The following is a 19,851-nucleotide window of genomic DNA, read 5'->3' on the forward strand; positions in this document are numbered from 1 at the left end:
TTCTGAGAATCAGACAAATGATACCTTTTGAAAATAGATGGGCCTATCCAAATAAAACTTCGACATATGTTGTATGTGGTCAAATATGAACGTTGATTGATAGATTTCTAGATTCTATTAATTTACAAATGTGCCTTCATCACCACCTAAAATTACACATAATCAAATTACGCATTTGTCCAAATATCCTCTCCTAAAACGCACGGATTTGGCCAACACTGTAGAGGTAATTAAATGGCCATGTTGTTCTTCTTTGACTCGTTAAGACAGGTTTCAGATTTCAAGTGTCTCCCATTACACATCTGAGCTGCCACATTCATCTTCATGTCGGTTAAGTTTTATTGCGGCCGCTAGAGGTGGATGCAAAAACTTGGTCCTGGCTGGGTGGTATGGACTCATTGGATGGACAACAAGCTTCAACACATTTTCCAAAAACGTTACGCGCTGTGGCAACGAGTGGCAACGGGTGCTATTATATAGTCTAGTGATTTCCTCGACATCACTCAAAGGGGCTGTTATCTTTCTATTCAATGAAGGTGTTGGGCTTTTTCGACTTTTATGGGCGTACCTGCATGCTATTGTGTATAAGTGGAGTTAAAGTGCGAGAGAATGTCACAATTCCACATTTGATGCGTCTACTTTGAAACATGTGACAGTGAGACATTGGATTTAAGCGGAGGACTCGAGAAAACTTGCTGCATGTCTGGAACTGGGACCTCACGCCGAAGAGAAGGGACAGCTCCACAACATAGATTGATGTGAGACTTCAAAGAACATCATTGCAGGCAGGCGTTCTCCTAGAAAGTGATGTGACATAGTAACCTGTATGTTATCCTGCAAGAAAACATTCAGAAATTGTGATATTTGTATTAAAATGGAGATCAATTTTATACACGAGTAACAACTGTATACCTGTGTAACATCATCATCAAACACATCATTGTAAGATGAGAGCCTTCATTCCTTTGAACCGGGCCACATTTGGACTTTTATGGAGCTGCTTGAGTTTTCTACACTGGGTTCATTGTGGTTTAGGCGACAACCATGTGCATTCTAGTTTTATTTACAGGAGATTGCGTAACCATGAACGGAGAGAGATTCAAAGAGAGATTCTCTCTATTTTGGGTTTACCACACCGTCCAAGGCCTTTTTCTCCAGGAAAACAAGCATCCTCAGCACCCCTGTTCATGCTTGACCTGTACAATGCCATGACTACTGAGGAGGAAGAAGGATTGGGAATACAAGAGGTTACAGGGAAAGGATTCAGCGGGAAGGCTCATGGAATCTCGCGTAAAGGGAACTACGGCTATCCGCAGGGATACACTCGTGTGGCGCAACCTTACCGCGCGGCCCCTCTGACGAGCCAAATCCCTCCACTCACTACATCTCACGACACCAACTTTCTCAACGATGCTGATATGATTATGAGCTTTGTCAACTTAGGTAAGTAAGTGAACTGACTTGAGAAAAGTTTAAAGCTGCCTGATTTATGCCTTGCGCTCCAGCACCAAAAAAAAATCCAAAATATGGTGGCCACTGATAAACCACAGTATTTTAAGCCTTAGAATTTTCACATGACCTTCTCACTGCTAATATCTAAAGGTTTAGATTCGTTTATATATGATTAAAAGCAATGTATATTGTCAGTATACAATTTCCTTCAATGCTGAAAACATATGCTTAGACCATGTTTTTTTTATATATATATAATACCAGGTAGATTTGTCAAAATGTAAATTTAACAACCTTGATTATATTAAAATGAATGATTATGTGTTTTTCTTGAATTTGATCTTAATCATTAGACTACAATAAAAACCCTAAACATTTTAAACAAATGTTTCCACAGTAGCCTATGTATGCATATTCATTTTGTTGCAGAAATTGATGATATTCAGTTACATTTACAATTAATAGAAGTTATAGGCTATTCCTATTGTAGCAGGCCTTAATTTCCCGTGTGTCACCTATAGCAAGAACAATGCCACACTGCTCACAACTATGTTTGCAAATTCTCTTCAAAAGTCACAGTGCTGTTTGTCTGAGTAATATACATTTCATGGTACTGTTTTTGAAGTTAGAAGTCTTTTTCGATCTTAATATCAGATTCTACTTCAGACTTTCAGATGCCTGATGTTAATGCAGGACCATATTTACACGTTAAAACACTGGTAAAAGCACAAACAATCCACATGTTGAAGACCATATCCATGCTCTTTGAATAAGGTTATGCGAAAGAAGAGTTTGACGGGACATTCTTGAAATTCCCAACTCTATGGAGATGAATATTCTCTTAAACTGTCATATTTGACTTACCTAGGAAACAGGCCATGCATTTTGAATAAATATATGTTTATCAAAATACTTCATAAGGCCCGCATTGGAGAATTTCTATCTTTTGAAATGGTCAACATTTATTGTAGCGTAAAGAAAAGCTTTCTTATAATTTACACAATGTTTCATCAGTAGTTCTGACCTTTGACCCAGAAGTTCATAATAACTTATCAGATGACTGTCTGACCTTGGTTAAATTGACCTTAATTATTTCCTGTTGTTAAAGAAAGGAAAGCGATTGAGTGAGGCCTGCACTTTTTCAGCACTTATTCCTTGTGGCACTGGGTCTGGGCAGTTAGATGTAATGGTAGTAGCATTGTTAATTCGTTTTTGTGTCATTTTTCATTAAGCATTACGTCCCAATGGAGAGTGAAATGTCTATTTAAGGGATAGTACACCAGCGGTAAAAAACAATAAAGTATAAGATTTGTTGTTAGGGAGCTAGTGAAATGTTATACTTGCTTACATGTGCCAGTATGATAAACAAAAACGACAGTTACAGAGGACACATCTTACAAAAAAGAGGCTTATAAGAGATATAGCTGAGTGTTATAGCGTGAACATGTAAAATATATTAATGCGAAGGTGCTGTTGGGTTTAAAATCCCTCACCTTGGTCTGTCACATCTGTTTCCACTTAGAGCTGCATGGCATGTACACAGTCAGCCTTGAAATCTCTGTGCTCTCATTCTGGGGACAGTCAGTGGTAAAGTGTGCAATGAGACTATTTACACAAGTATTACTACTACAGAAATAATTGACTTCACTACACTAATGCTACTACTAACTCCTATAATACTAATAGTTGTAGCATAGAAGTATGTTGTGATTATTATTGATTATTAGATCATTTACGTGATGTATTCACAGAAATGCATCTTCACTCTTGTCCACATAACGATGAGAAATTATGCAAAATATGTATAAGTTCTCTACTCTCTCTTCTTCTAAATTGTCATTAAAAATGAATTCCATAAACAAAGTTAATTCCCTGAAACTGTGGCTGACACTTTTTAGTGAGTCAAACCACCTTCCCAATTAATCTGCAGCTATCTGACACTTGAAATGCTTGATATAGTCAGCTTCACTTCTGCTTCACATTACTGGCCATAGCTAATCATGGTGCAAGCCCAATCTGTAACAGGCAGACCTGACCCCTGACCTTTGTGTGTTAAGCAACCACAGACTTTCACTGTAGATAAACTATCAGTGAAATGGACTCACTGACTCTATGATTTCACTGGCTGTGCCAGAACACTAACACACCTCAACCCCAACCCTTTTATGCTGCTATTTAGCAACAGTGTTGGATGGTTAGCTGTCACTTTGTGTCTTCTTGACTGCATAATGGCATGCCTTTGATTGCAGACAGGGTTGAAAATGCACTCTGCTCGTCTTTGCTCTTCTTTGTTTGTGTTTGTATTGATAATTCCGTAACATTTTTTTATGTGCACATTTTATATTCAGTATAAACTCGTTCATCATTGTCCTCAGATAAAACAAGTTTAAACAAATTGGTCAGAGAAAGATAAATATGGGTTTCCTGTATCAAACACGGCCAATGTATTGTATAGGAACTACAGGAGGTCAATATTAGGTTGGCAAATGAGGTCAAAGCAGTCACTCAAATCTTGTCAGAAAAGGCTGTCTGGACTCTTTTTGTCACGTTGAGGGGCAGACGAAAGTGTCTTTAATTGAAATCAGCCTGTTTTTCTTAACTGACAGCCCATTCATCATGGGCAGAGAATGCAGTTCGGCACACAGTGGAGGGCCTGTCTGGAAACTGCTACCTGTACTCAGTTGACTGATTAAATGGACTGGAGAGTGCTTTTGTTGGAGTCAAAATGTTTGGATTGGCTTTTGGAATGTGAAAACATTTGATAAATTACCTTTTTTCAGTTAGGTAGGTTACTGCTGGCACACCACATTCTGTCTGTGCAACACATTTTGTATCTATTGTAGCTCAGGGAAGGTATCAGTAATAATAATCACTGATCTGAATCACTGATCTGAAGGTTTATGCATTGCCTCTCTTAATATTATGCAGCTATGCAAATACTCTATTTAGTCCTCATGGACCAGTCTTCTTTTTCAGTGGAGAAAGACAAAGATTTCTCCCATCAGCGGAGACACTACAAGGAGTTTCGTTTCGACCTGACTCAGATCCCAGAGGGAGAGGCGGTGACTGCTGCTGAGTTTCGGATCTATAAAGATGGCAGTCATGCCCGCTATGAGAACATTACCCTGAAGGTCACCGTCTACCAGGTCATCAAGGAATATCAAAACAAGTAAGCACCAGCTGACCTTCATTTCAACCCCCCAAATCATTCTATTTTTATATATATAAAGTACATCATCAACTTGTAAATTCTTGTGGAATGGGATATAAATTCAGCCATGTACATTTAAAATTCTCTCTGCAGAAACAGAATATATTGAAGGCTACCTATAGAATAAACTGACCTTTATATTCTTTATGATTCGCATAAAGTTCCACAAGGTAGTTTTTCTCTAACAGTACTATGTACAGTAGAGTATCCTTAACATCCAGTTTTATACCTGTTTAGACTGTCACTGTAAATTGTGTCTAACATAACATCTAAATGTTATGAACTGAATTGGCTTTTGTATGTAATTGATCATTCTATAGTTTAGAGTGGTGGATTCCTCAATCAAAAACCTATACGCAGGGAAGAGAAAGCACATCTTATTCTGTTTAACTGAGAGGAACCAGTCATCTCGAATGTCCCCTATTATTGTTTATAGGCATCCTGAATCACTGTACATAAAAGGTGCAGCCATGTGAGTTTACAAACCAGTTTGCCTTGTTCTACCTTGGCCTTTTTGCCAGATAGAGAATCACAATGGTTGCTGATTTGGGTTTTGATGCAGGATATTTTGAGAATGGAAGAACTCTTTATCATATGTGAGATGTAATCTCTCAGTGATATAGTTTTAAATGTATTTTCAAATTAATGGATGAATAACTAAATACATACTTTAATTAATTAATCGATGCATCAATCATCCAATCAATTAACCAATCAATCAATCAACCAACCAACCAATCTATCAATCATCATAGCATAAAAGGGAACCTAACACATTGTGAAATTGAACACAGCTTAAAGGGCCAGTCAGCAGTTGCTACATCCAAATGACCTACGTGTACCTATTGATTCTTGAAGAATATGACTTATAAATGAACTATGTGTACCTATTGATTCTTGAAGAATATGACTTATAAATGAACTACGTATACCTATTGATTCTTGAAGAATATGACTTATAAATGAACTACGTGTACCTATTGATTCTTGAAGAATATGACTTATAAATGAACTACGTATACCTATTGATTCTTGAAGAATATGACTTATAAATGAACTACGTGTACCTATTGATTCTTGAAGAATATGACTTATAAATGAACTACGTGTACCTATTGATTCTTGAAGAATATGACTTATAAATGAACTACGTGTACCTATTGATTCTTGAAGAATATGACTTATAAATGAACTACGTGTACCTATTGATTCTTGAAGAATATGACTTATAAATGCCTCATAAGCTTAATTCAAATGTCATTCCCCATCAGAACCCAAAATATAATCTTGTCTTACTCTAATGTTTGCAAACAAAGTAAATGTAAACAAACACTATATAGCCTCAAAACATGGTTAGAACTATAATTTTGATACCATGGATGTCCTTGTATCCATAGCTCTGTCTATGAATTTGAGAGTTCTCCAGCCCCATCTCTCAGCTTTTAACCAAAACAGAGGCAGAGATACCGTTTTGTTATTGTTTCTCCTACCGATTGCCACTGAATCTTTTTACATTTATTTTTTATTATACATTATACACATATTATACTCCATCATTTCCAATCCCCCATATATTCTTTGTGTAAAAATATATATATTAAATATATTTTCCTTTATTATTTTCTCCTAACCCTACCACCCCTCCCCTAATTTGAGTAAACTAATGGACAACAACACTTAGCCTTCTACTTCCAGCTTATACATACTATATACATTTTACGGACACATTATATTTTACAATAGTTATCTTTTGTTTGTTTTTAGTCGCATCCTTCAGCTCCACTCTGACTGTCACTTTAAATGAGCTTCGAATTTGTGAGTGGATGCATTTGAAAGTGGCTGTCTTTAGATAACATTGTCTAAAGTTGAGCATCTGCACTTGGGGACATGCTTGTGTCAGCGTAATCCTTGGGAGGCTTTCAAATGTCCCTTTAAAACCTGCACTGTTCTGTCAAACACTTGAGGCAGGCAACTAGGCAGAAAATAAAAGACATCCTGTTTACACTAGCACATCAGGGAAGTTTGGAAGGACTTTATCCTGATTAGTGCTTATTTCAAGTGTCTTCAAGAAGGTCATTTGTCTCCTTTGAATTATAAAACCATGACCTGATATACACGTTTGGCGTTAGATTGGTAAGTGACACAAAGTAATCAGAAATGCCACGAAATGGAAGCTTGTCACAAGTATATATTATAATTTAGAAACTTAACTATACCTTTGTTTTATCTTAACTTTGATTCCAAATGGGGGAGAAAATCTAGAAGTTTCTGGGAGGGATTAAGGGCTAGATTAAGGTTATTTTTATGTTTCCTTTCTTTTATTAACTAAAAACATCCATTGTGCTGTTTATATTATATGTCTTCTATGGAAATCAGAGTAGTAGCTGTGGTAAATGCAGTCAGTAGCCTACACAGCTTGGTGTATGACGAAACAATCTTTTAAGATGAAGCAAACAAGAAAGGAGGCAATAAGGCTGTGTTTATACAGGCAGCCCAAATCTGATCTTTTACCCAATTATTGGCAAAAGATCAGAATTGGGCTGCCTGTGTAAACAGACTCAGCAACATGGTTAGGCATACATTCTGGTCCAATTATGTTTTTCCTTTGATTAAGACCAAACATACATTTTGACTTCATTTGCATTTGGGCATGAATAATATGTTTTCAATAAGATATTGAAACTTTGGAACAAACATACATTTCCATTTGCACATGTTAACTAAATAAATCGATTTCATCTATGAATTCTACAGTTTATCTTTGCCTGGTCTGCAAGTATTCTATATTCAGTACGTAACTTGGGTAGGAGCTCACCAGTGTTGAGGACCGGCACCTAAAATGTTCTACTGCTTGAGCTCCTGTTCCTCTTATAGAATATTAGCTCAAAAGTGTTGTGGAGCTCCTACACCTAAATATAAACAGTACCAGCATGCAAAATGAGTACCGGAACCTATTTCACTCTAAGTCAAGCACTGCCTATATTGCTCTCCTTTCATCTGACTGACTATTTGTGAACCTCATCCTTGTATCGCCAACCTTGTTCCGCCTCATTCTCACCACACCGGGCCCTTACAAATATAGTTCACGGATAAAGCTTTTCCATTAGCATGTTCACCACTTGTGAAGCCTCGGAAGTCCATCAGTTATCACTCCTCCTGGTCTATGTGTTGCCTGTCAGGCGGCTTGTTGCATCCCAGTTCAGTTGAAACCATGTGGGCCCATTAGGGGCTGCCTAGGGGGCTCCCATCATAACCCTCATGCCCACCTGCTTCTCTTAACAATGTTCCGGAAGTGGGAAGCCGTGACATAGCTGAACACACAGGGGTCTACTTAAAGCAGGGCCCACATTCACTAGCCAAATATGTGTGAGGCTGATTGAAGGGGAGATATGACCCTCTTGGGCTTTTCTGGAGGTCCTAGTCATTGAACTCTCCCATCTGAAGCCCCAGGCCCCAGTCATCGCATTCTTTTTTATGGCTCACCGAGGTCTGGAGCCATCACACATTTAGCTCCTCAGCTCCTAACTGTGACTTTTCGGCTTGATAAACATTATTCAGAGTTTCACAGTTCAGCACCTTTTTCTCTGCTCCTCCCCCAAGGAGCCATCATTAAGCTGGTGTTGAACTGCTCAACAGTTCAGTCACATATGGTTTCAAATTGGTGGTAGAGCAAAGACAAATCTGTTACTTAAATGTGTTTTTTCACTGCTTGGCAATTATGGCCTTGAGTACATGACTGGTTGATTAATATCCTGCTTATCCATATTTTGTGTGGTTGTGAAAACAGATTGTCTCTAATCCGGCTAAAGAGTCATTAGGCACTCCTTAGAGAGAGGAGTATATTTCAGAGAAATTTACTTCAAAATATGGGGCTTAAAGGATAGAGCACATGGAACAACAAATTTAACTATTAAGATACATTTTTGTCAAAGGATGTTTTTGGCTCAGATCTAAGAGAGAAAGCTGGAATAAATTGCATCATGTAGTGATTATTCAATGATACTTTGTTTATGTAATGATTTCCAATATGGCAGGTCAGGGCCTCAATAATTGTTTGACTGCTTCCAAGTCTAAACGACCCAGAGGAAGCATGTGTTCTCTCTTTGTGTGGCCCGTGCAAGTTTTAACAACATTAAGGTGCATAAACAGGAATTTCATGATTAGTTCCAGAGCTCAAAGAGCAGAGTGAGGTCCGTCAGTTATATCACCCCTGTGTTAAATATTTTTATCCAGTAAATCTAAGTTTACCCATAGTAATGTATGTGCATTGCCATCTGTCAAGTTATCACATGCATTCACTCGTTGTTTTTTATTGATTTTATATAAATGTTTTCCTTAATAGGGATGCAGAGACATTCTTGTTGGATTCCAAAAAGATCAAGGCCTCTGATGGGGGCTGGCTGGTCTTTGACATCACAGCCACCAGTAACCACTGGGTGCTGAACCCACTGCAGAACATGGGTCTGCAGCTCTCTGTGGAGACTTTGGATGGTAAGGGAAGCAGTATTTTTAATCCACCTTTGTTGTTGTAGGGAATTAAATATAGAAAAGCAGTTAAACGTTTTAGTTACCCCAGGCTTCAAAAGTAGTTTGCCTTGAAATTATTTTTGTAATTCAGTAGACACTCTTATCCAGGTAAGGAACAACCAGGCTTGGTCAATCCAGGAATTTATCTTTGCATACAGATTGGCAAGAGCAATTTCCATCAAAATAATGTAGGCCAGGGCTGTTCAATGTCAGTCCTGGAGGGCCAAAAAACCTCTGTCCAAATCTGGTGTGCCAGCTGTAGCCAGTGAAAGTGCTGAGAAATGGGGTGAGATTCTGGATAAACTGTCAGTGTTCTTGATGAGCTGCACAGCTCTGATGGCATGACCGGGGAGCCAGACTAGGAGAGAGTTGCAGTAATCCAAGCAAGATGATGAGTGACTGGTCTAGGAGCTGTGTTAAATAGCTTGTGAGAAATGAGTAGATATTCACTGATGCCTTAGAGCAAGGTTCCCCAATAGGCTGCCCACGTGCAAAATTTGGCCCGTGGGTGATTTTATTTGGCCCCTAAGTTTTCTGAGCAAAACAATTAAAACATAAAAAATATGTCATTTTTGATCTTGCACATAAAATACTGTAAAATCAACAGGAAATCAGCTCTAAGTGATTTTAATTTAGGAAATCTGTTCCCAGGTATTCCCACACATAAATAGAGGCAAATGTGATCGTATCTCAATGTAATCAAGGTTTGAAATTATTCTGTTTTTGTGGGTTCTTGCGGTCAATAAGCAGTGTACAAATGATTTATATGTTCCGTCCCCCAACCATCCGCTCAATGAAAAATCTGCCCACGGCTGAATGTAATTGGGGGCCCCTTCTTTAGAGGCAGTCTCTACCGGACCGAGTCATTGATGTTTTCTGTGAAAGAAAGAGAAACCTGGTTTTCCAAGGTCATACCCAGGTTCTTTGCCATCTTGGAGGGAGACACAGCTGTCCATAGAGGAGAGGACAGGTCTGTGTTGTCAAGGTTTGAGGTTGAGATGTTGATGTTTACCAGACATGAAGAGATACATACCATATCATAACCTGTGTGTCAGACGAGAGAAGGACAGATAGCGTTGTTTGCCCTATGCATAGCAAAGGTAGGATAATGCCTGTGAAGAGACAACAGAGCCCAGTGAATGACTGGGAGATCAACAGGGAAGGAGAACTGAGCCCAGGGGAACACCTGTTGCTTGGCTTCATGGTGAGGACAGATCATTTTCATGTCACGTAGTAGGAGAGATCATCCTGAGATGCCCATCCCTCATAGAGGTGGGGCTTCAGAGCAGGATCTGATATTTCACATGTCAAAAGAAGCTTAAAAGATAAAGGCAGTTTTAGCTAATTTGTTCTTTTTTTAAAGAACAATGTTAATGTTACAAAGTTTATTTGGAAAATAATGCATGGTAACTATCATAAATTGAACCATAATTCCTGCATCTAAGATTGGAGAAACATCAAATGTTTTTCATTTTTTTGTGTGTGGGGAAATGAGGAAAACATTTCAAAACCCAAAGGAGTACCTGACTGTTTTAACAATTATGACAAGAATACTAGGAAGATAGATATTTTTATCTTCTTTAAAACCACAAGACATTGATGAAATGTTCTTTGGGATTATCTATGAATCAGAGACATTAGCTGATGACATGTGACAATAAATGTATAATAAATTATCTTTGTGGTTTGTGTGTTTCCCTCCATTTAGTATGATATATTACGTTACGTTAGGTTACATTATGAATGGAATAGCGGTCATATAGCAGTCGTACAATATCATACAAACTGGAAAACGGAACTTATCATACGTCTTTGCTCATATGAACAATGCAAGCTTACATTAATATACTCTAATTACACCATTTTACCCAATTTTGTTTTGTTTATTTGCTCCCTTATATCAAGGCATTTGATTAGACAGGATCTAATTATGCTTCTGTTTGCTGCTATTCACATTGCTTGTTGTTTTAAAAGGACGAAGTATAAACATGAAGTCTGCTGGCATCGTTGGAAGGAATGGGCCACAATCCAAACAGCCATTCCTAGTGTCATTCTTCAAGGCCAGTGAAGTGTTGTTGCGCTCTGTCAGGGCCGCTGGTGGAAAGAGAAAGAATCACAATCGCAACAAATCAGGTGGTCAACAGGAATCACCACGGGCACCCAAAAGTGGAGGTGGGCTTATTAAACTACACTCTCAGAAAAAAGGTACCGAATTGTACTTAAAGGGGTACAAACGCTTGTCACTGTAGTGGTACCCTGTAAGGTACGTCCATTGTAACATTAGTTATAGGTAAATAATTGTACCCTTGCAGTTTGTACCTTAAAAGAGACTAAATGTAGCATTTGCCTTTTTAGGGTACCACCACATTCTTTTTAAGCGGCAAAAATGTACTTATTTTCTATAACAAGTCCCTCAAGTTCATACGTCTCTCCACCATCCCACTTCTGACACAATTCAGGGGGTAGCCTGACCAGGACTCAAACCTGAATCCAGCGACTGTCAAGCCAACACCTTAACCATTACACCACTTGGTCCGTACCGTTTGACAAGGTTACTCAGTGTTGGGTTAATATTAATTACAGCTCCTTTATTGTCACATAAGTAAGCCTTTCTAAAGACTTCAGAACTGGCAAAAGACATGCTCAAACTTTAATTAGCATAACCATAAACCACTTAAACTGGCACATCACTTCCACTCACAGGTAGCCCAAAATAACTAACTGAAAGCAACGCCCCCACTAAGCCACGCCTCCATTGATTGTACTTTTATGTTAAAAATGTAGCATTATACTAGATTATCTGCACATGTACCCTAAAAAGTACCAAACAGTACCACGTGAGATCATATGTGTACCTCTGAAGGTACATTATGCGTATTTTTATCTTTTGTACCCCAAGAAACAATACTGTACCCTTTTTTTCTGAGAATGAACCATAATTGAAAATGTTTTGGGTTTGGACTGGAGTAGGTTGGCAAATTAACTTCAGATAATGAAACACCTTTTGAGGTTGATGGCAAGCCTTACAGTCCCATTTGTTATTCCCTGTCAGTGCATTTAAACAGTCTGTTACACACTCCAGGATGTTATGTCTAGTCAAGCAGCCTCTTGTTGCCAAGGAGCCTTGTTTTGACTGCATGCTGCTCCAATTAATGGATCAAAAGTCTAAATAATCAACTGCAGTATAGATGTAGCTCCGGGATCGGCAACTCTAGTCCTCATGGGCCCGATTGGTGTCACACTTTTGCCACAGCCAACACACCTGACTCCAATATTCAACTTATTTAGAATACAATTAGTTTAATCAGCTGTGTTTGCTAGGCATGGGGGGAATGTGTGACACCCCTTCGGCCCCTGAGAACTGGAGTTGCCCATCCCTGATGTAGATCAATACAAAACAGATACATTTTCAAAACAGTAAACCTACCTGCCTAATCTATTACCTCTTTCAGCTCCTCATGAAGATGGTACATTGATATGAATATGTACTAATCAGCTAACACAACTACTCTAGCTAAGCTACACAGAACGTCCACAATGACCATCTCAGTTAATTGTTTTAATTTGGCTGTAATTGTATAGAAGTCTTTGTGCACTTGCTTCAGCTTTGCAGCTGTTTTTAACTGATGTGGTTCAGTGCATTAGGGATTACCAGTCAACATCCCTTCAGTGGCCACATGAATGTAATAACCATACATGAGTTGGTGCTGCCATTTGCTGTTAACAGTTTGGTAATATTTAATGAATAATTGATTTGGTGTACGTTTCCTATTGTCAAAAAATAATTGTACTGTGGGCGAACAATATACCACAGTGCTCACAGATGCTGTATGAAAGAAAAAACTAATGTCTACAACTACAGTATATAATAGCCTAATGATAAACTTGCAGTCTTGAGAGATGAATTCATTGTTTGTTGTTTTCAGATCATAACACCAGTGAACAGAAACAAGCCTGCAAGAAGCATGAACTTTACGTCAGCTTCCGAGACTTAGGATGGCAGGTAGGAAAGATGAACCATACCATATCTACTCTGCATAGCATGGCACAGCTTAATGTCACAAGTGGTCATAACATGTGTGTTACAAATATGTGTGTAAAAAGCACCTCTTTTAGTTTCAACCATGGTATTAAATGCAGTAGACCAGCAACAGACAGACTTAAGAAAACACATCAAGTGTCAATAAAGTGTCTTCAATATTAAAGAGGAGGACTTTGATGCTTAATTTGTATTTTCTTTATTCTATTTGAAGGACTGGATTATTGCACCGGAAGGTTATGCTGCTTTTTACTGCGATGGGGAATGTTCCTTTCCACTCAATGCACATATGAATGCGACAAATCACGCCATTGTGCAAACCTTGGTATGTAAAAAAAACTCAAAAGATGCTTGTTTCCCGTGAATTCATATTGAATTGCTTTACCAATATGGCAATAATTAATTCCACACCATATTGATTTTCTGAGCTGCTCAAACTGCAGCTTTGGGTCATTACACCAATTATCTGGGTCCTTCCACCAATTCAGTACCTTTTGAGAAGTAAAACTTTGATTTCACCTTATTGTAAAATTCTGTCATAAACAGCACATGTTCAACTTAATAAAAGACAAGTTTAACACGTTTTCTCACGAGGTAAAAAAAGTAACAGGGTTGACTGTAACAGGGTTGACTTTGTCAAAGCAACAAAATAACAAAGTGTTTACAATGATGGTGAAAACATGGAGACATTTTGGGGTTAAGTGGGTTAAAATCTTCCTAGAAGTCACAGAGGGTGCACGGAGGGACAAAATGCAGAATGTTGTCACTTAAGCAAGTCTTCATTCATGTAAAAAAAAATACGATTTATTGAATTCTCCATGTGGTCTATATTAAACGGGCTATTCATTTAATATAACAGGCTTTTAAAAATCAATATTGGTGCACAATTCCTACTTAAAATATCAAAAGGGATGCAAAAGGCACTATTTTCACGGGAATTACCCATCTCCTTTGTATACTCAGTCCTTTCTATTTGCTTCCACAGGTCCATCTGATGTTCCCTGACAATGTGCCAAAGCCATGCTGTGCACCGACCAAGCTGAACGCTATATCTGTGCTTTACTTTGATGACAGCTCAAATGTCATCCTCAAGAAATACAGAAACATGGTTGTTAGGTCATGTGGTTGCCATTAATGGGCAAGCAGGATTGTATTTCAGATATGTGGTATTGCTGGAAAAGTTCATATCAATATAGATAGATCTGAATGTGTGTTGTGCTGTACAGTATTGTGTATATATTAGTTTTATTAACTTATTTATTTGCCCCTATTTTTGTGATAACACTCAATATTGTACAATGAATATTAGTCCATGTATATTTGACATCACTTAGCACTCTCTCCTATAGGCCATAGCGAACATATACAATTACATTGTAATAGTTATAGCATTTCATTGTACATCTTAGTAAAAGAAAACCTCTTTGTACAATATCGATCTATTGGATCTTATTGTTTATTGGATACGGTTCAACAAGTATACCAGTTTTTCCAAAATATTGCTTTATTCAAGCACACCTATATCACTGTTTTTCAAGCTGTTACATTGGATTTCATTTTCAAACCATTGTTTTAAACCATTATAACCACTCAAAAAAGGTTTACATATTGCTGCTACAGTTAAATGAGGTCATATTTTAGGACATACCAGTTGAAAATGTTTTGTGTAGCTATCTTACTTAGATATAGTGTCAATTATTTCATCAACATTGTATTATTATGGTTTTATAAGCACATTGTAGCCTATACTAGCTTACGTGTATGCAACTTGCAACACTCTCTTTGATTTCTCCATCAGATGTGTTAAAAGCAGAATCTGTATTCATGTAATTTGAGTAACAGCCTGGCACAACATTAATCACGTTAAAGGTCTGATGTAAAATAGTAAATTAAGTATTTCAAATAGGAATCCTTGAATAACACTCTAGGGTTTTTCCTCTGGCTTTGACGTTAATCATGTTTACACTGTACACAGGCTTCAAACAGTCTATCGTAAAATCTATAGTTAGACTTCTGGCTATAAAATATATGTATATATCATGCTTTCTATCAAATAAGTTATGCTGAAATGTACTTCCTATACGTCAAATATGTCATACATTCTGTTGAATATATCTTTCCATAGCATTCACTGAAAAAACATGAGGACTGGCCTGCTATATTCTCAGACCCAGGAAATGTCATAGTTCAGTAACAGTCTATTGTAGGAATATATGAGAACTAGATAAAAGTTGTGGAGTAGCTCCCTAAAAACGTACTTTACGGCCAGTATATATTTTCATTTTACATTCTCAATACGTAATGAATGAAACTACCCTAAGATAATACATTGTTTGCCCAATTGTGGTTATATCACTGTTATTTTTGTATTATTATGGATATTATATTATTATTGTCATGTTGTTATGCTTCATAATAATTTGAGTAATATATGTTTGGGAAAAGTACACGTTATTGTATTATTAGAGTGTGGCTTATATATTATTAAATGATCTTTTTGAAAATATTGCTTTCAAATACTTTCAATGTTTTATAAACTAAACCAAAACACTTTAAAAAGTAAACAGACAACTTACATTCCTTAAAAGATTTTCCATTTTAACTTGAAAATAACTGTCTTTTTTCCACCCTCAAGGGCCCTAAAACACCAAGCCCACCTTATAGAAACTCAATTGACAAACATATCTTTATTCTATAGACTTCAATGCCTCTTTTTTCATCCAGCTGCCGGCCTCTAGGTTGTCTTCGTGTATTAGTGTTTGGAATTCTATGGATGTTTTATGCACTGTTGCCGGACTACCGTCTGAGATTTATAAATGTTTGACAAGTATGATATAAACATAGGGGTCCACCCAGGGAGCCTGTAAATCTGCGGTGTTGTGAGAGAGTGCTAGTATTTAGTGGTGCTGGGAGCTTTGAGCAGAGCTCTGCTTTCTCCTGACAGGGAGGATTACGACATCCTATTTGTTGCTGTGTGTGGTGATCTACAGTCACTAGGCACGAAAGAGGCATCCCTCCTATTTTGGAGACTGTAGAATAAATATATAGTTTAGACCATACAGTGCCCAAATGTTTTACCACTACATTATTGTTTGATGTATAGTATATATCAGTAACATCAGGGTTTGACTTACAGTGGATAGCAGTGCTTGTTGTTGTGCTGTGCTCATCTTTGCTAGCACTAAATCATGAAGGGTACTTGAGCCCTGCCAAGCAGCTGTTGGTAAGCCCCGTTGTGCGTAGGGTTGCCATAGAGAAGTGACCGTTTTAAATCAACTAGCTAGGACATCCAAGCTATTAGAAAGATAACTGCTAAGAGGGAGAATATCTAAATGTATTCTGTTTAATCTGTTAGACACAAACACTTTGGAGACACAATTCAGTTCAAGACAGTTCTGCTTTTCTGACTACTGACAGTGCCCTCCTGTCTTTCAGGATAAAAAGAGAAACACCTCTTATATCAAGGCTATGATTTTTTACATAGTTGCCATTCCAGCTCCCACTTAGCTGAAATGGAAAAAAAATAACAAATAGTTAACCATTGAGGAAATAGCCCCTAATAACCACTAACACACCAAGAGCTGGATTCATTGAAACTTAGACATGTTTATGCAGTATACATAAAGTATATTTTTTCATTTATTATTTATGCAGTAGCCTAGCAGCAAGTAGCCTAGCAGTTAGAGAGGCGAGCCAGCAACCGGAGGGCTGACAGTTTGAATCCCAGGTGTGACGGGAAAAATCAGGCGAGAACAACCAGAGAGTTGTTGGTATCAAATCCTAGATGGCGTTGCATGCGGTTGTGCCCTTGAGCAAGGCTCTTAAAACCCCACAACAACTGCTCCACTGGCACCATAGTAGGCTTTGGCAGCCCACTGCTCCAACCTCTCCAACATGTGTGTATGTGTGGCTTTCGGAGGGGTCGGGATAAAGCGGAAGTGAAATATCCGTTGGACCTTCTGTACAATTGGACGAATAAAGTCAGCTTAATCTACTTCTCACACACACAAATTGTATTCTGGAAGCTGGAAGCTTGCACCTGTAAAGTGAGCAGACCAGGGACAAATCAAAGAAGGTTATATCAACAGGTGCATACACTCCCCTGTCTAATACAAGCTCTCAAGATAGCGGCTCACTTATGAAATGAGAGCAGAGACCTGGGATGACTAGGTCTTGCATTCACCCCTGGTTTGACAAATCATTCCAAGTAGGGCTTCCTGAAGAGTGTGAGAGAACGTGCCACTTTCAGAGAAGTCCTTTGGTTGCCCAGGGATGTTCAGTACACTTGGAAATGTAGGTAACCAAAGGGATTAGGTTAAAGATTAATATGTATTTACACAACTGTATTGACATTCACCAAACACAGGATATGTACTTTTTCTTCCTTCACCCTCCCCTTTTTATAGAATTTTTTTCTCACGTGGCAGAACATTGAGTGACTGTGTTTCACTTAATTAAAAACAGTGACCTGCCTGCCCAGATGTTATGCACGCTCCATCGAAAAATAGTGTTGACATTCAATGAATATAAGAGGCCACCTGCTAACTTAACTAAGGCGTGGAGGATGATTTGCATTCCTGTGGCCTGTTGCCTGGCATGATTACCTCTAGCACTTTACAATCCCATCTACTGTTTAATATCATGGATTCTTTCCAATCCAGCTACACTTCTCCCTCTCTATAACGTATGGGGCTAGGATGAATGAGCTCCTATTTTAAGGAACTCTCAGCAAGTATACAGGCTTCTTAGTGTAAACCCCCCGACCACATGAAAGGAAAGGGAAACAGTTGCCACACTGAGGGCAGATTGATACACTGCCCCCTTCCCCTTGGGAGGGCCCCATGCTGAATTACAGCCTGCAGTGAGTCAGCGGTGCCCTGCCACCCATCACATCAACAACCCTCTACTTCTGAGACCCACCACAAAATGGCTGCTCTGAAAACAGACATAAAACAACCCATGACAATCCTCTTAAGTTTGTGTAGGGTATTTTTCTTTGCCGAAGAATGTTACAATTAAGAATAAACCTTCATATTCCTCTGGTTTCATGGTCATGGTTAACTTAGATTGTCCTCATTTAGCATGTTATGCCTTTTGAAATAACTCAGACAATGGATAATAGAATATATTGCTGTTTAATATTCTAAGTTATTCTATAATCTTATTCTGGTTTTTGAAGATGTCAATCAGGTCCTTTATATCTAATGCTTTGTAAGCCAGTAAACAGTAGCAACCCTGCACTGCACACAGTGCTGATGAAATGTCAGTTTTGTGTTTCAGAGCTCTCAGTATGGCTACTCTGTTGATTTAATATATAAAACAGACCCACCAGTACCAGCAGTTGTTCAGGAACATAGTTTCATCTTGTTCAGCAAATGTGTTATACTGAGCAGAGGAAGCTGCTCCTGAGATGACCCATCCATCACATGGGGATAGTCTGAATTGCTACGTGTTGATTGGGTGGTTCTCTCTGTAATGTTCAAAACACAAGTCACAGAAAGCATGTGGCTCTACATCAGATGTATTAGAACACAGAAAACAAACACTATACAGGGTTTTTAGTAACCTTGTAAGGCGCAAGTAGGTTAGGGACATTTCTTTTGCTGTTTCAATTCCAATCCCTCAGTTTCAATGTTGGAATTGAAGACCATTAGGGAGAAGGTTGACTTTTTCCTGTGCATTGTGAATCGTGGAACAGCACAATGCCATTACATTGTACTTGTTGAACCTGGTGAAGTGCAGTAGTAACATGACAGGTAATCTCTTGTCTGTGCAATCAGTTCTCATCATAATTTATTATTTATGCAGATATACAGTATTTTATAACAACATAACAAGTGTCACCAAATGCCTCAATATGGCTAGCTGAAACATTTCTGAGGTTGCGTAATATCCCCGCTATAGACGGTGGAAGAAGGCGTTATGAAGAATAATACGTGGGAAAGGAGAAAACAACACTGTGTGAAGTTCTGATTCAAATAAAATATCCTTAACTCTAAAAACGGCAACATATTTCGACCCCTAACAGCGCCAACAGGGGTCATTTTTACCCCAAATTGGAAATTATGGCAAAAAGACACTTTCTGTCAAACAGTAATGCTTTTTATTGTTTTGTAACACAAATAAATGGTTTACGGTCCCAAAAATAATCATATGAGACTGACTGGCTGAAGTCTGTTTTATGTAGCAAACTTTAAAATTGTGTTTTTTTACATTGGATAAAAGTGAAGACTCAGAGCTAAAAAATGGTATATCATACCATACATCTGAAGAACAATAGGAAAGTAATTCTGCCTTGAAAGTTAATAAACTTGTAACCCCACTTTTAAGAAAACGGCCCTTGAATGTTTTGGTACACCTACTGGAGAGCTCTTCTGCATCTTTCCCACCCTCTTAACCTGCCTTTGCCCCACCCATCTCTTTCAGGATTCACATGTGATGCCATGTACTAAACAATCCAAGATTTCAAGACGAAACGCTGAATTATACTACGTCTATTGACCGTTGTTGCAGTGACATCATTAAACATTCTATTATTGTCCGAAATCGAACTTGTCATTGTCGTTATAAAAAGTATGTACACAAAAACTACAGGCATAACATCAGCAGCCTGGTGGTCCAA

The 19,851-nt window shown here is 38.2% G+C and overlaps 1 protein-coding gene across 1 annotated transcript; it reads left to right on the forward strand.

Annotated features, from left to right (window-relative positions):
• Positions 1-346: 346 nt before the first annotated feature.
• Positions 347-15,733, forward strand: LOC106612672 (bone morphogenetic protein 5). Its single transcript, XM_014214076.2, has 7 exons — positions 347-1,443; positions 4,429-4,621; positions 9,006-9,154; positions 11,165-11,362; positions 13,117-13,193; positions 13,444-13,554; positions 14,215-15,733. Exons 1-7 carry the CDS (start codon positions 948-950, stop codon positions 14,362-14,364), a joined length of 1,374 nt encoding a protein of 457 aa, XP_014069551.1. The 5' UTR covers positions 347-947; the 3' UTR covers positions 14,365-15,733.
• The last annotated feature ends 4,118 nt before the right edge of the window (positions 15,734-19,851 follow it).

The sequence above is a fragment of the Salmo salar genome, chromosome ssa01 (genome assembly GCF_905237065.1).
Source record: "Salmo salar chromosome ssa01, Ssal_v3.1, whole genome shotgun sequence".
Classification (NCBI taxonomy): domain Eukaryota; kingdom Metazoa; phylum Chordata; class Actinopteri; order Salmoniformes; family Salmonidae; genus Salmo; species Salmo salar.

Bases quoted from the DNA above. Each gene is read 5' to 3' on its own strand.
- LOC106612672 (XM_014214076.2), top strand. From the start codon at position 948: ATGAGAGCCTTCATTCCTTTGAACCGGGCCACATTTGGACTTTTATGG. The intron at 11,363-13,116 runs GTGGGCTTATTA...TGTTGTTTTCAG, and splicing joins ACGGGCACCCAAAAGTGGAG to ATCATAACACCAGTGAACAG. The intron at 13,555-14,214 runs GTATGTAAAAAA...TTGCTTCCACAG, and splicing joins ACGCCATTGTGCAAACCTTG to GTCCATCTGATGTTCCCTGA.